A 16,938-nucleotide genomic window follows, 5' to 3' on the forward strand; every position below is an offset into this window, starting at 1 on the left:
GAACTTGGGCAGGGGCAATCTAGATGTACTATGCCTTTTGCCCTACAAGTGGGGGTTGGTTGGGGGAAAGGAGACTTGTCCTTTGGCTGTGCCTTCTTGGGATAGAGCTTCTGCAATTCTGATCTGGGGGCCTGCCCCTCTATGGGTGAATTTGTAGCCTTAGACTGGGAGCTGGGCATAGGGGAAGTCCTGTCTTCTTGGGCTATACTTGCCTGGAGTGTTGCTTCATTCACACTGAGCTAGGGAAGCGTACACTGGAATAGATTGTGGCTGAGATGCCACAGCCTCTCATTATTCTTACCAAGATTTAATAGATTTTCTTAAATAAATGTTTCTTTATTTGCTCTATGCCCTTAGGACAATTTCCAGATGTTTTAAATGGTTTTTATTTTTTAAAATAATTTTTACCAGTTAACTGGTTGTTTTGCTGGGAATAGGGTCTGCTAACCTCCTTACATTGCCATTTGGGAAGTCTTCCTCCTTGGGAGAAATAGTGTACCAATTAGGAAAAAAAAAATCCACTCTGAGTCACAGAGAGACAAATGATGGAAAATATGGAAACATTTATAACAGATATGTGGGACATAATGAAAAGTTCTGAAGTTCTAATGTATATATAATTGGAATCTTAAAAGCAGAAGAGAGAGGCAGAAACAATATTTGAAGAGAAAAGACATCAGTTCCCATAATTAAGAAGTCCTAAGAATCCCAAGCAAGACAGATACAATGAAAATCACAACTAGACATGTCATAGTAAAATTAGTAAAACCAAAGAGAAAGAGAAAGCCTCAAATGCAGCTAGAGGGGAAAGAAGGTGTATTACCATAAATGATCAAAATGGAAACCAGAAGCATAGGAAGATGTCTTCAAAGTACTGAAGTAAAATAATTGCCAATCTAGATCCATACCCAGTGAAAATATTCTTCAGAAGTGAAGGTGAAGTAAAGATATTTCTAGACAGCAAAAACTGATGAATTCAATTTTAGCAGAACTGATACGGTAAAGGTAATTTTTTGAAGAGGAAAGAAGAAAAATGTAGCAGGGAATGAAGACCAATATATGGGGTAAAAATTTGGGAAAAGTCTAAATGAATATTGACTTAAAACCAGTCGTAATAATATCTTTTTAAAATTATTTAGAAAATTAAAATTACATCAATAATACTGCTTAATTTGGGAATTGTACATTAAGTTGAAGTGTTTTTAAAGTCCTTGGTTCTAAGATGAAGAAAGTTGTAAAATTACTAACCTAAATGTTAATAAGTCAAGGATGCATATAGAAATCTCTAGGGTAACCACTAAAAGAAGAGTAATGGATAAATAACTAATGCAGGAGAAGAAAATGAAAGCATTCACAGTGTCAGATAAACAAAGATTTCTTACTAGGACACCAAAAGCATGAATCATAAATGAAAAAATATATAAATTTGGTTTTGACAGAGTTAAAAATTTCTGCTTTATGCTTGGTACCATTAGGAAAATGAAAAAAAGAAGCCACATTGGGAGGAAATATTTACAGTACATATATCCAACTTAGGATTTGTGTCATCTTTATATATCATTTGTGTATATTTGGTTTATTCCAGTAGTGCCTGGTTGATTTAAATTGCATTTGTAGAGTAACCAGCGTAAGAGAAAAAAACCATTATTACCTCAACAGATAAAGCATTTATGAAAATTCAACATCCATTAATTAGGGATACTCTTAGTTAAAAGGAAGAGAGGGAAACTTCTTGATACTGAAGAGTACCTACTGAAAACCTATAGCAAACACCATGCTTAACAGTGAATTTATTGGTTGTAAATGAGGCAAGCACTTCCCTCTTATTCAACAACATACTGGGACTCCTGGTCCAGGCAATAATGAAAGGAAAAAGAAAGGTATCTCTTTGGAAAGGAATTAATTATGCTGTCTTTATTTCCAATTGATATTTTAAAAATCCAACAGGCTATATAGGTAAATTACTAACATTAAGAAGTGATATATTTCAGTTAAGACACAAAATCAAATGTCAAAATAAAATGAACTTTGACCAGAGCTTTAAAGCTAAACCAAAAACAAACAAAAGAACCCAGTGAATCATTTTCAGTCACATTGCTCCCACAAAACACATTGTCCTAAGTATTTATTTTTATTGAGAACAAAAAATTTTTTTGCACTCTTAAGTAAAATTTATGCAATTTGTTTTAAACTTAGAAAAGAGAATGTACATGATCAACATTAGAAACAAGGGCTCTACCTGTAGATATAAAGGATAAGAAAAATTAGAAAAAACATCAAGTGGTTGCTCTAGGTTAGCAGGGTCCAGTAGCCCTCCAGCAGTGACAGAGATGTTTTGTATCTGCACTGTCCACACAAGTTAGCCAGATGTACCTATTGAGCACTTGAAATGAGGTCGGTGTGACTGAATTTTTAATTTTACTGAACTTTAAATATCAGTGTAATTAACAGGTGGCAATGTGATTAGATGGTATGAAATTGGCTTAGGAGCCATATCTTGAATTCTCATTGGTATGGAAAGCACACTGATTTTACTTTGATTGTCTGAATGTGGTCTGGCTGTGTGGGGTGAGGATCATATTCTTTGACTTTATTGAGGGGCTGATTATAGAAGCATTTCTCAAAGCCATCCCCTTCTATGTCTACCATAGTTAAAAAAGGGATTATTTTTATTTTTCCTTTTTTGTGGGAAAGTACACATAACGTAAAACTTAACTTCTTAACCATTTTTCAGTGAACCGCTCAGTGGTACTAAATACTTTCAGATTGTTGTGCAGCTGTCACATCATCCATCCCCATCCCCACTGAAACTCTACACATATTAAAACAGTAACCCCCCATTCTCCCCTCCCCCCAGCATCTGGCAATGACCACTATACTTTCTGTCTATGACTTTGACTACTCTAAGTATCAGTACCTCATGTAAGTGGAGTCATATGGTATTTGTCTTTTTGCGATTGACTATTTCACTTAGCGTAATATCCTCATATCCTCAAGGTTCATCCATGTTGTAGCATATTGCAGAATTTCCTCCCTTTTTAAGGTTGAATAATATTCATTGTATGTATGTATATATATATATATATATATATATATATATATATAGCTTATCCATGCATCAGTTGATGAATAGTTGGGTTGCTTCCACATTTTAGTTATTGTAAATAACACTGCTTTGAACGTGGGTATCCAAACATCTCTTCAAGACCTGCTTCCAGTTGTTTGGGGTACATACCCAGAAGAGGAATTGCTGGATCACATGGTAATTCTGTGTTTAATCTTTTGAGGAACCACCATACTGTTTACTAGAGCAGCTGTACCATTTTATATTCCCATCAACAGTGCACAGGTGTCCAATTTCTCCACCACTTGTTTTCTGTTTTCTGGTGTTTTTTTTTTTTTTAAAGTAGTAGCCACCTGAATGGGTGTGAGGTGGTATCTCAAGGGATCATTAGTTTTGTTCAAAACACTATTTACTTTAAAAAAAGAAAATAGGCCTCTTTTATCTCATTTAGCTTTCCTTAGCTTCTCTTTTCTCCTCCTGTCTAAAATAGAAAAATTGATTTCTCCCAATTGCACAAGGTTATTGTATCATACAAGATAACGTGTCTGATGTGTTTCAAATAAATCGTAATGCTCTATAATGATGTAGAGCAATAATATTGTGTTATGTTACACGTAGTTTCTCCTCTTCATGATATGTCATGTAATTAGGAATAATGTTTCTTTAGTTGAACTACGTAATTTATCTTCATCCTCTCAGCTGCCACATCAACACTGGAAAGTCACAGGTGAACATCTTTCTCCGATACCTGCTTTGGGCTGTTGCATTTCATAGCAAGTGTGTAACCACAGGCTGTTCCACCTCCAACAAGGGTTGTCCCAAATACCAATCTGCTTAAAGCAGAACAGTTTTATCCTATCTGTATTCAAATTTTCTTTTCCCAAAGTGCCTACTTTAGTTAAACATCAGAGTTGCAGAGTTAAAATTATCAGTCTATAGAGTGTGAGAAAAATTAAGAAAACGCAAATGTACTTTGAGATATGTGTGCCAGGGTCAGAATTCCCCTAGTGTGTTGCTGGGGCCTTAGATGATAATTATATGTCCCCCTGTGTTTTAAGTTAAACGCTCTGAAGAAATGTGTATTTAAAATGTTCCGTGTAGTGAACATCACTGCTAATGAAGCAGAAGTTAATATTTTATTTCTTCACAAAGAGGTGAATGTATTTAATTAATTGAACATTATTTTGTGTACTTTGCTTAAGCTTAGTATCATGGTTCATTAAAAAGTACAAGGAAACTGTAGTTGTATGAAACATATGTTCTCATAGGATTTGTGGAGAAATAATTATTTTTAATCACTGAGAAAGACTGAGGAACCTATTATTTGGAAGTAATGTCCTTTGTGTGTCTCTGCTTCATTGGGTGAAAAGAAAATGATAATAGTATATGTGGTCAAAATTAGTGTGATAGAAAAGACAGAAGGTTACGTTTTTAAAGGAAGAATATTTGTGACATGGTTACCATAATGGCCCCTGATGTTTTATGTGGCTGATCCCTCACTCATTAAGGGTTTGAATCAGTTTTTAAAGATTATTAATACGTGTTTTGCTTGAGTTAAAAATAATTGACTCATAGGTTTTAATTATATTCTACTTTCAACCCATCATGACTTAACAAAAAAGTTTTAAATAGTATGATCCCAATGAGTGGTGGCCTATTTTAGCTGCATGTAAGTATATTTCGGTGCTACCACACTTGTTTTGATTGATTTGAGTTCTTCTATTAAAAGAGACTTGCCTTAGTTCTTCCTACTGTGGAAAATTGATTAGTTGTCCTCTTGGTATCTGTTCATGAAACACCTGAATTATGCTGAAATGAATGAGTTCATCAAGACATGTAAGAATATGTCAAGTTAATTTCCCAGTAGAGGTGGTTGGGGCATGGCTTAATTGAGAATCTGAGAATTTCTGGTGAAATCCTATTAAATCTGTTAGTTCTTCTATTTACTCAGTAAAGGCAAAACTTTATAATATCAGTTAGGGTTTAGTGTGGGAAATAGAACTGCTTTCGGTATTTCATACAATAGTTGTTTATAATGTTGGCAGATGTGGCCCTGCCTAGGCTTCCAAGAAAGGATGGATAGCACAAAGGGGGAGATTCACTACAGAACAGAATAAAATTTATCTTTTATGACCTTGCTGGCAAGAAGTAAAAAGACAAATTAGCAAGTATATGGTCCCTGCCTCTCTTCCACATTCTAAATCTCTCTGCATTGCATCTAATTTGCCCCTGGAACCTAGCTCTAGGGAGTGCTGAGCATTTGGTTTTGTAGCCTCCGTGGAATAGGAGAGTATATTAGGAAGTGGGGCTAGAGGCTGACTACTATCGGGTCATACACAACAGTGCAGTAATCAGGTTTTTCTTTCTGTTGAGAAACATGACCTTGCCTTGTCTTTTTCATAGCTTTTGAGCCTAACCTTGTGGTACTCAGCAAACGCTGGTTGAATTCATGTTAGACCTAATATCACATTGACAAACACATATCCATGCATTAGTAACATTATATTCAACCTGTAGTTTCTTTACAGTTTTTTTTTTTTTTTTTTAAGCTTCCTGTCCATTTTAGTTGAAACTAAATCATCTATGAATGCAATTACCTGGTCACATGAAAACGAAAATGTTCCAACATGCTGGAAAAGAGTTTAATTTCAATAAAAACAAAAAATATAAAATTTTAATATTTTTCCTGTTACTTGAGTTAATCATCTTCCTCACTGGGCTCTTTGCATCTCGTTTTGGATATAATGTTACTATTTTCTTCAGCATTTTCATCTTGCCCCTGCTTTAAGGAAGTCATATTTTGGGCTGGAATTAGTGAACAAATACATTGTTCACATAGTGTTAAAGATGATTAACTGAATTCTATTTCAAATGGTATTCTACTTGAGGCTTGCTATTTATTAGCTTTAGTGTCACTGTTTTTTTCCCCTTGTAATGAACTGAGCTTTATGCTTTAAACATCATTTTTGTTTCAGTGTATCATTTTGATACATTCAAACAGTTACTACTTTTACTCTGTTGGGTTTCTAGAAACTATTGTAAAACAGATTATTCTATTGTGGTTTGTGTGTTTTTAAATGGTAAATATTGTAATTAAGAGTTGTGTTTCCAACCAAGGGTTTTTAAACCAAAATATTTTATGCTTAAAATGAAGTTGTCATTGATGCCAAGATGTAAAAATTCTTAATCTCTATAATAATTAAAATTTTAAAATATTCTTTATTTTTGGTAAAATGAGTATAATACAAACACCACATAATTTTACAGTGCGTGTGTTTAGTACACTAAAAAGTGTGTATGTATAGGTACAACTATTGTATTTTTCATTAGTAAATAGAGTCTTTACAAATGATTGTAATTCCATTTGGCTTGCCCCTATTTTGGTATTTTTTCCAAACGTTACAGAATCAAATTATTTGAATTCTTACAGAAGGCTTTATTTGTGAATATTTGGGAAAGGTGTCTTATTGATCAGATTTTCTTGTTAATCTTTTTCCTCTTCCCCATACTCCTTTCAATCCCGTTTCCCCTACCAACACCAATGTTAAGGGCATGTCCATCTTGAAAGAAGGCATCAGAGGGAAACAGGGCAGGAGTGCTAGGCATGCTCTTGCCTTAGTGATGTTGGTTGTCTGAGTTCTGGGATTGGCTGGCATGAGCATTCATTGTCTCTATCTCTGTTTCTGTCTCTCCCCCATCCTTCCTTCTCTTTCTCACTCTCTGTTTATTACTTTCAGCAGCAACCGTTGAATAATCTTCTTTTTGTTCCCTTTGTCACTCCCTAATGTTGTTCGGGGCTCTTTTCTTTGGACAAATAATTATTGTTAGAAAACATTACATAATCAGATAAAGACACTGAAGAATAAAACGTAAGTATAGATTTGGTAGCATAAATGGGGAAGAGGCAAAATTTGAAATAGAGAAGAAAGAATTGCTCATATTTATCACATTTATTCAAAATAACTTACATGTCTGTTTCCCAAACTAGGCTGTATGGTTCTCCAGAGGAGTAGAACATAGAACCATACTGTCTTATTCAGCTTTGTGTCTTGGCAGCTTGGTTGTTGCTGAATGCGATAAGTGTTTATTGGACTGAATGGAAACATATCTGTATTTTCTTTAGGAAGACTGACAAGTGTCAATAGTGGTTTTTTTTTTTTCTTGTCTCTTAAATGCCACTGTTCCTTCTTGTCTGTTATAAACCAGCTCCATCGAATTTGATTGCTGAAATTGAACTTAGATGAGAGAAGAATTGGTTCTCAAAGTCCTTTCCTGCTTTAAAAGGAGGCTCTTCAATGATTTTTAACGTTGCTATAATATTTTACTATCCCAGTGTTAGGATAATGTCCTTTGGTGATTAATCTTTCTCAAGCACATGTCTGATCCTGTTACACCCTTGCTCAAAAACTGTTGAAAGCTTAAACTGGATTTTGGCGTCTCCGCAACCTGATTTCTCAACTTATCTTCCAGTCTTTTTTAGCCCTCTTGAGCTATTACTCTTCATGAGCAGCCTCAGATGGCCTGCCCACTCTGTGGCTCTTGCCCATGCTATCATTGGTCATGGATGCTCATCTCCTTTCCATCAGTGATCCAGTCTTTTCTCTTCTTTACACTTTAGTTTGCCCAATGTGTCCTTATTTTGTCTCCTCCTTTATGGGGTCTTGCTGATCAGAATAGTTTCTCTTAAATTTACAAACTTAAATCCTGTTTCTAGTAGTTACCATTGATATTGCTTCCCTCCTGCTTGGTCATATTTGCCCCAATCAGTATTTCTCATACAGTACCTTTCTGGTTTTGTTTTAACCCAAGTCAACCTTATCCTGTGGTTTTTCTGTCTGTTTCAGAAAAAGTTCTCGAAACTTCTATGCATCAGAGATTGTATAATTCCTATTCAGGATTTCCTTCTGTCTCAGGAAGGAACATGGCAACTTATTTAATTATTAAAAAGGTTGGCTAGTATCCAAGTCAGTAATATAGTGATGTGGGATCAATATTGGTTTGAATATTAGGGACCTGTGGCTGAAAACTATCTCCCTTATCTTGGATTGATCACTTTATCTTCTGCTGCCTTCAGTTTCCTTATCTCTAAAATGTAGGCATTGGATTGCTTCTTTAATTCTAACATTGTTTCCAGTTAGTTATAACAAGCTATCATTGTTGAGTTCCTGAAATGTGCCAGTCACTCTTCCAGCTGTTTTATCTAAGTGATCTCATGTAGGTCATCATTCTTCTGTGGTGTAAATGTTACTGAGTCCATTTTATAAATTCACTTGTTACTGTGGTTCACAAGACAGTAAGCAGTTCTTCTAAGCTCGTAGACTGGCAGAGCTGGGATTTGAACTCAAGCCATGCTCTTTCCATGGTGTGCCACCGTCTCCCTATAGGTGTTACTTTTGAGTCTTTTAAGTCTAGCTTTTTTCTCATTACCATTACAAGTTTCCACATGAAGTACATAATGCTGTATACGGAAATGTTTATTTAAAATAAATGCCATTCACTGTACCCTGGCTTATTTGGGGCCAGGTTTTCACTGTTACTTTATTTTATTTTTTTAATATCTTTATTGGAGTATAATTGCCTTACAATGGTGTGTTAGTTTCTGCTTTATAACAAAGTGAATCAGCTATACATATACATATATCCCCATATCTCTTCCCTCTTGCGTCTCCCTCCCTCCCACCCTCCCTATCCCACCCCCCTAGGGGGTCACAAAGCACTGAGCTGATCTCCCTCTGCTATGCGGCTGCTTCCCACTAGCTATCGGTTTTACATTTAGTAGTGTATGTATGTCGATGCCACTCTCTCACTTTGTCTCAGCTTACCCTTCCCCCTCCCTGTGTCCTTAGGTCCATTCTCTAGTAGGTCTGCGTCTTTATTCCCATCCTGCCCCTAGGTTCTTCATGACCATTTTTTTTTTTTCCTTAGATTCCATATATATGTGTTAGCATACGGTATTTGTTTTTCTCTTTCTGACTTCACTCTGTATGACAGACTCTAGGTCCATCCACCTCACTACAGATAACTCAATTTCGTTTCTTTTTATGGCTGAGTAATATTCCATTGTATATATGTGCCACATCTTCTTTCAGGTTTTCACTTTTAAATGTTCACTAAGGTGCCTAATCTTTTGTGTGTGTTGACTGTCAATTAAGAGTAGAGGAGAAATTGTATTTTGTTGTATTTTAGTTACATTGTTGAACAAATAATCATTGTTGCCACTTACACCATAGTCTACTTTTTGTCCCTTAATTAATTCCTCATGGAAAATGTTTTAAACGTAGGCTTAGCAATTCTTCTTCATGAATATGAGAAATGGGAAGAAGGTGGGTAGAAAGATTTTTGTATGCTAGACAGAGCTGATTTCTTTATTCTGTAAACTTGCTCCATTATTCTCCTACCTTATCCAATTTTTCCACTTTTGTAATTTCAACTTGATAAATATCCCTTGTAATCAAAATATGTAAAATTATGACCTTAGATGTGTGATCCGTTAACGCTAGAATTTATGGTGGGTCCTATCCACATTATTTTTTTAATAGAATATCTCTCTCTCTTTTTTTTTTTTCCTATTTGTGTTTTAATGCCTTATTCATATGAGTAGGCCAGGCCGTCTGTAATTTTCTTAGAATTTGAATACAACCACTGCAGCTATTAAAAAGGGAGCCAATGGCAGCCAAAGCCAACCAATTTTAAAGGGAGAGAGTTCTTTTCTATCAACTTCTAAATGCATTGTTTTACAGGTATTATTTATAGTTAATTGTTTTTTAATTAAGAACTTATTTAGGCCGTTATTATCGTTTTTCATTTCTGTCTGTTCTTTGGCCATTTTACTACTGGGAAGAGAAGAGTTAACTTAATAGGCCTGAGACAGCTTTCCTCAGGAGGGCCTGCTTGCAAGGTAGGCCCTTGTCTGGCATCTAGGAACTTGAGTGATAATCATTTCTCTACACTGATATGAAACCTTCCCTAAATGATAAGGGTAGCTCACTGTGACTGGACCTTTTGTACAAACAAAATGTGGTTTATGCTGAACACCTGCTTTCCTTCTGGGAGTCTGGAATTTTGGTACATACTAGGCAGACAGTGCCTAAGTGACTAGCCCCTAATTAAAACTATGGGCACTGAGTCTCTGATGAGCTTCCCTGGTAGACAACACTTCACACGTGTTGTCAGAATTCACTGCTGGAAGAATTGAGCATATCTTGTGTGATTCCACTGGGAGGGAGAAGACTCTTGGAAGCTTGCACCTGGTTTCCACTGGTCTTCACTGCATGTCCTTTACCCTTTGCTGATATTGCCTTGTATCTTTTCACTCTAATAAATCTTACCATAAGTACAACTATATGCTTCAATATGCTTCTAGTTCTGTGAATCCTAGCTATCACCAAACCTGAGACCCTCAACACAACTACCCATTAATATATTTTCCCACCTGAAGAAGGAAAGAGAAAAGAAATCTGTTTAAATGTATGAAGTTTTAGTAAGTTGGAGCTTTTATAAATCTTTTGGTAATGTACTGTGAAGGGAATCAAAACATGCCACCTGGAAATATGCCACTTTGGCATATTGAGTATTTTCAGCCAAGGGCCCTTGAGAACCAGTAGATGCAGGAAGGGCTCTCTGACCTCCTGTTTCTACCTAAAAGTAGGTCAGTATTTCCCATGAGGAAGGTGCCCTCCCTGTACCAGGAAGAGAAGAACATTGTCATCATTGAAGACTGGGAGTTGATGCCAAAGTGGATCTGTACAAACAAACCTAAAATAACCCTTATCTTTCATTCCCCCATATATTTCCTAGTCACTTTCCCACTATTAAATCCCTTTTCCTTTGTCTTGTCATCTCTCCATAAATTCTTTGTTAAAAAGGTATATAAACTCTCAGTCCCAACCACTTCTTTGCATCTTCTTTTTTCCTGTGAAGGCTCCTATGTATACATAAAAGTATTAAATAAAATTCATGTTCTTTTCTCCTGTTAATCTATCTTATGTTAGTTTAATTCTCAGGCCCAGCCACAGAAACTAAAAAGGTTCCCTTTAGGATTCTAAAGTTTTTTCCTCCCCTCCAACTGGAAGGAATTCTTGGTAAAAAGTGTGTTTCTGTGTTTTTGGATTGTTCTTATCTTTGATGGTTACTTACATAGTGAGAAATAAATAATGGGCTTAATTAAGTGATATGAAATTTAACCAGCTTTAGTAGCTGAGATAATTTCACACAATTTAAATATAAAAAGTTCTTCAGGGTAGACGATGCTTCCAGGAATGTATGACAGTAACGTTGGCATTGAAAATCATCGTAATGGAATAAATAAGAAAATTGCCTTCCATTTAACGTTTCATGTAGTACATAGGAGGATACTAATATTTACTATACGTGCCTACCTTGAAAGCATTTATCCATGCATTAATGATGTGTTTGTATGCTTCATGTGCTCTCTCTGTGTTATGTGTGTGATGCGTGTGTATGTATGTATGAGTATGTGTGTTTAGTGGAGGAATTGTTATGAGGGTTCTATAGCATAATCTTTTGATTGATGGGGGAGAAATGTTTATTACAATGAGATTATTCTGATTGGTTTTTTGAGGAAGATGGATTAAAGAGAATGTCAAAACAGTGACTGAATAGGATCTTCCTATTATGTTGTGAAGCTCTGGGCTTGCATATATTAATCCTGTGCCTATTCTTGTGCTCTGTAATTACAGAAGGATAAATAATGCTGAACTTATTTTACTTCTGGATTCAAAAGAAATGCTGGAGAAATTCGAAGAATTTTGTATACTCTTGGGTCCATTAGAAATTTGAGACTGTCTAACTGTAACCTCTTTTATGTTTGTCAGCTTTTAAACATTTCTCTCTTGTTGATTTTCTCTTTTCCTACAGCAGTTATTTCCAACTTTCTCACTGTATTTAAATACACAAGTCCACCTCCATTTTTATCCTTCCTCAGCAGAGAGCCTTTACTGCTATTTTAAAAAGACTATTTTTTTTGTTAAGAGTTGGGCATCCAATAAATTCACTTTTTTGACGTGCTAAAATTAAGATGCCCGTGGGATTACCAAGTGTAGAAAGTCATTATGTAATTAGATATTTAAAGGTTTGGAGTTGAGAAGATCAGCCTGGCTCTGAATTAGGAATCACTTGTATCTCTGTTTACCTATATACTTACCACCAAAGGCATTGTCTAGATGGAATGATGCTTAATACTAGAACCCTATACAGTTATCTCTATTTAAAAGCCAAATATTTGAAGAGACCCAGGGAAGGAGACTATGAAAAAACAGGAAGAAAAAGGAGAACTAGTGAAGAGTATATTATGAAAGTCAGGGAAGAAGAGAGATTAGGAATGAGAAGAAGTAATTGGCAGTGCCACATTCAACAAGGATATTAGGAAAGATTTGTAGAGTCCATTGTATTTGACTGTAGGTTATCTTTGGGGATCTTGATGAGAGTTATTTTAATTGTGTATCGGGATGGAAACCAGTACCAGTGAATCGAGAGGTGAATTGGAAATAAGATTGTGGGGCATCAAGTGTGGATTGCTCTTTGCAGGAGTTTAACAGGAAGGGAAGAGTACAGGGTGCTGGTTAGAAGATCATGTCAGATTGATAAAGGATTTTTTTGTTTGTTTCCTTAAAAAAAAAAAAAAAATTACTGTGTTTTTTAAGGTGGGAGAAGTAGAGAAGAATGATCCAGTAGGGAAAGAGAGGTTCAGTACATGAAGGAGAGGACATAATTGGTATAGTGAATCCCTTGATGGATGTGGAAGGAAATAGCAAAGGTAGGCTAGTTTCTCTAAAAGATCGCTTTTCCTCAGAGCCTAGAGAGGAGGAGAGACTAACCATTGGTAAGGTTCAGGATGGTACATGTAGGAAACTTGGGGAGTGTCCTGCCTAATAGCCTCAATTTTATTTCTCACAGGGGAGCTATGTTATATCCTACAGTGAGTAAAAAGCTGGTAGGTTCAGAGATAGTACAGTGGACTGGGTGGGGGCCTGCAGAAGAATTTCTGGGCACCGAGGATGGCTTTCAATGTTCCATCACATCACCTGATACTCATGTGTGATTTTCCTTGGAGGACTGAGTAACCTGATATAGGAAATAGGAGATTTTTGTAGTTCCTCCAGAGTTGGTGGTTTTGCTGTTCAAGTTCAGTAGATGAACAGTTTTTAAAAGGAGTTTGAGATGTGAGCCAGAGAGTGGCTAAAGTGAAATTAAGAAAATTAGGTTAAAGAGCCTGGAATTTAAAATCCGCAAAAGGAATATCAAGGGAATGGTCATCCTCTTGACAATGAGGAACAGATGTATCAGAAGAAAAGGAGAAGAAAAGGGAACTGGGAAGATTGGTAGATAAAGCCAGAGGCCTGAGGGGGAGATAATGGGGAGGGGTGGGGTTGGACATACCTTTTGCTTCAAAGGTGACAGTTCTGAAAAAAACCCTAGGATAGGACTATAGGAGTGGGTGACCAAAGAGGCATGGAGTTAGGGTCCTATGGGAATCTGAAAGCTTAGTAAAGAAACCCTATCTGGGTCTGAATCCTGTGCCCTCACTTGTTAGGTATGTGAACTTGGGCAAGTTCCAAGTGTTGGTTACCTTTTAGTAAAACCAAGATAATAAGAGTGCCTTACTTTAGTTTTGTGGTGGCATTGAATGAGGTAATTCATATAAAGCATTTGCACTATCCCTTGCACATCTTAACTGCTTAATAAACTTTAGTAGTAGTAGTAGTTGTTGTTGTTATTATTGCCAGCTCCTTCTCATTTAGATCTCAGCTCATATGTCACCTCCTAAGAGAGACCCTCCCCAGCCACACTGTAGAATATCGACCCGTTCAAGTAGCTGTCCGTCATCACCTTGTACTATCCACTCTTGTAATTTAGCTGATAGTCTGAATATCTCTGCAGTTAGATTATTATCTTCTTTGGTGTTGAAGCCAGATCTTATTAACCTTTCTGTAAATTATCTGCCTAACACATAGGAAGTGTAACCACTCTGCCAAATCTTTGTTGTGGGGAAAAAAATAGTGTCTCTCTGTTGATCTGGAAACTACTTGAATACTGCTTGTTAATAAAGCTGATTTCTGGCATAGTGGTAAAATTTTTAGCTAAGGGCAAAGGGGTAAACCACCATCACTAGGGTTTTCTGATCTCATTTTAGAATTTTCCACACAAACAAGTGCACAGTTCTCAATTTACTATTTTGTTTGGGTGGATAAAGGAGTGACTCATCTCTTCCAGGCTGCACTGAATTTAGCAAACTGAGCAAATGCAAACCTCTTGTTTTCGAGGCATTATTTTTATGTTACTGCCATAATGTCACACCATGACTTTAATCATGAGAGAAATTTAACTTTATTTGAGCCACAGTTCAGGGATGATGAATATGGAACTGAACATTCTGCTGTTAGAGTCATAGGAGGTTTTTAAATGTTTCCAGTCTCTGTTTGTAGGTGCTTCAGGACAGTGTAGATGATATTTATTGTTTGTCCAGCTTGCAGCGTCATCTTAGCCTTCTGAACCCAATCTTACTTGGACACATGACATTTTCATGTTACCGTTGTAACCACAGGTATTTGGAAACTAAGGCTCAGGAGGGACAGCTTATGGGATACATTGGAAGCACTTGTATTTGAACTTGTCTCTCCCTTCCAGAGTTTTACAAGAGTGGCTTAATGTTAATGATTATATCATTCTTTTATTTGTATGGAGTGTTATATAATGTCCTCTCACTTTTGAAGTTAACAATCCATCTTTGCCCATTCTTCTCAGATTAAAAATATGTATGAATCATGATGATTAAGTGTAAGTTCCAAATGTATTATTGACCACTTTTGGTTTGGGGAAGCTAGCTTTTAAGAGTTTAGGTTCTTTTCTTGATTAGGTACATATTCCACATAAATTTAAGTTTATTTAAAAATCTGTCCTGCAGTGATTTATGTAAGCTCGAGGTAAGTTCATCAACTTGCAACATTATGTTGATTTAGCTGGGAATAACCTATCTATAAATACTTTATTGAGAGTCTTTTAAATGGACTTTCACATACAGTGTTATCTATTACTGATGTTTCTATCATCAATGCTCATTTTTTGTTACAGATTTTTATTTTATTATAACAAAATTTTAGGTGCTGCCAAAAAGTGAAGCATTGCGTATGATTGCATATAATTGCTCGGTTATCTGACAAATTTTAAAACATTGACGTTTCTTCAGTTGTACAAAACACTAGGTTCTTACTAAAGTAATGCACATTGTTTTTCTCATCAGCAAGACCTTCTATTCTAGTGACAGTCAATTGGAAAAAAACATATTTTTCCTTTTTGGATAATGAAGTAGTCTAAAAAAGAAAATATTTTTATAAAAAATTATTCTCAACTAATGTGATCATAAAATACATGGAAAAAGATCGTATTTTCTAGATTGATTGCTAATTTAGTGACATTAGTGATTCTTGTTTGATGATATGTTATGCATCTAATTTTGACAAGAACGTGTTCCTGATATCTCACATGCTTTCTTCCTAGAATTTAACATGTGAATTGGAGAACAGGGAGAAACAGCAACTAGAGATGTTGGATGAACTGAAGGAGATCCAGAATCACTTTGAGACATGTGACGCCAGACATAAGCGCGCTGACCTCCAGATCTCAAAGCTGACTCAGCATGCTGAGGATGCAACCAAGCAGGCCGAGCAGTACCTCCTTGAGTTCCAGCAGTTGGAGGCCCTGAGACAGGAGGCAGAGGAGAGGAGAGAAGAGCTGAAGCTGAAAGCTCAGGAGTCCATTAGGCAGTGGAAGCTCAAGCATAAGAAGTTAGAGCGAGCACTGGAGAAACAATCTGAAACCCTTGATCAACTGACAGACAAGAATAATCAGGTACAAAAGCCAAATTCCTGAGGACTGATTTTTGCTGTGACCAACCATTCATTCATTTGTCCTTTGAACAAACACTTGAATGCTATGCTGTGCATATAACCTATCAAGGTGTTCTTGATAGAAGAGTCTTTATGTCTAGACTCTTTCAAGGTAAAAGGTAACTTAGTTTTTAAAACCTTTTTAAAGCCTTTGTAATCTTTTAACATTCTGTGGCTTTTCAGAGTTTACACTTAAAATAGATCCACTCTCCTCCTCTAGTGTAGCTTTTAGTTCCCTAATTTGAAATTATCCTTTAATATCCAAATGGAAGAGAATCACAAAATCTTCCTTAATATCACATGCCTTTTCCCCCAATGCATGTATTTTAAAATCTCATTTATTTGTATATTTCGACTTAAGTATTGGTTAGAAAGAAGCATTTAAAATGCAGCCGTTACTACTGGACCACTTTCTGGCAGCCTCTGTAAGTTAAGTGAGTGACATTGATAATCTCACTGAGCAGTATTATCAGATCTCAAACCTCTTTAAGGCTTTTGTGCCTCTTTGATGGCAACAAAAAGCATTTCATTGATCTGTGTATGCATTTCACATCATCTTTTCTCTTGTATAATCAGTTACTTTAAATGGATTTTATGCTCCTATGTTGATTCTCAACTGTATCTTTGCATTGAATTAAACCCAGATGTTTCTGAGGTAATAAGCAGGAAAGTCATGATTGATTTTTATCCATGTTTAGTCTTGGTTTATCACTTCTGCTTTGTCATTTGTCACTTGTCAAGAACTCTGAATGTTCCAGAAGAATAGTCATTTGGATAAGTCGACTTTCTTTCAAAAGAAAGCAAAATGTAGGGCAATTATATTTATGAAATCAATTGTCAGCACTTAAGAGTGACAGATGCTTATTTCATGACAGATGAGCTGTCATGGAAAAGATGCTTTCGTTTTTACGTATGAATTTCTTGGACATATAAAAGATGGAGGAAGTGATCACTTTGCACTCATTGTGG

General features: G+C 36.1%; 1 protein-coding gene across 7 annotated transcripts in view; it reads left to right on the forward strand.

Annotated features, from left to right (window-relative positions):
• The window catches only part of CEP128 (centrosomal protein 128), a 432,903-nt gene that overhangs the window by 130,838 nt on the left and 285,127 nt on the right, over positions 1-16,938 (forward strand). For all 7 annotated transcript variants that reach the window (XM_068557945.1, XM_068558268.1, XM_068558193.1 and 4 more), the window contains one exon: positions 15,581-15,931. In XM_068557945.1, coding sequence (XP_068414046.1) covers positions 15,581-15,931 — 351 coding nt within the window. The remainder of the gene's footprint in view (positions 1-15,580; positions 15,932-16,938) is intronic.

This window comes from Eschrichtius robustus, chromosome 1, assembly GCF_028021215.1.
Source record: "Eschrichtius robustus isolate mEscRob2 chromosome 1, mEscRob2.pri, whole genome shotgun sequence".
Taxonomy (NCBI): domain Eukaryota; kingdom Metazoa; phylum Chordata; class Mammalia; order Artiodactyla; family Eschrichtiidae; genus Eschrichtius; species Eschrichtius robustus.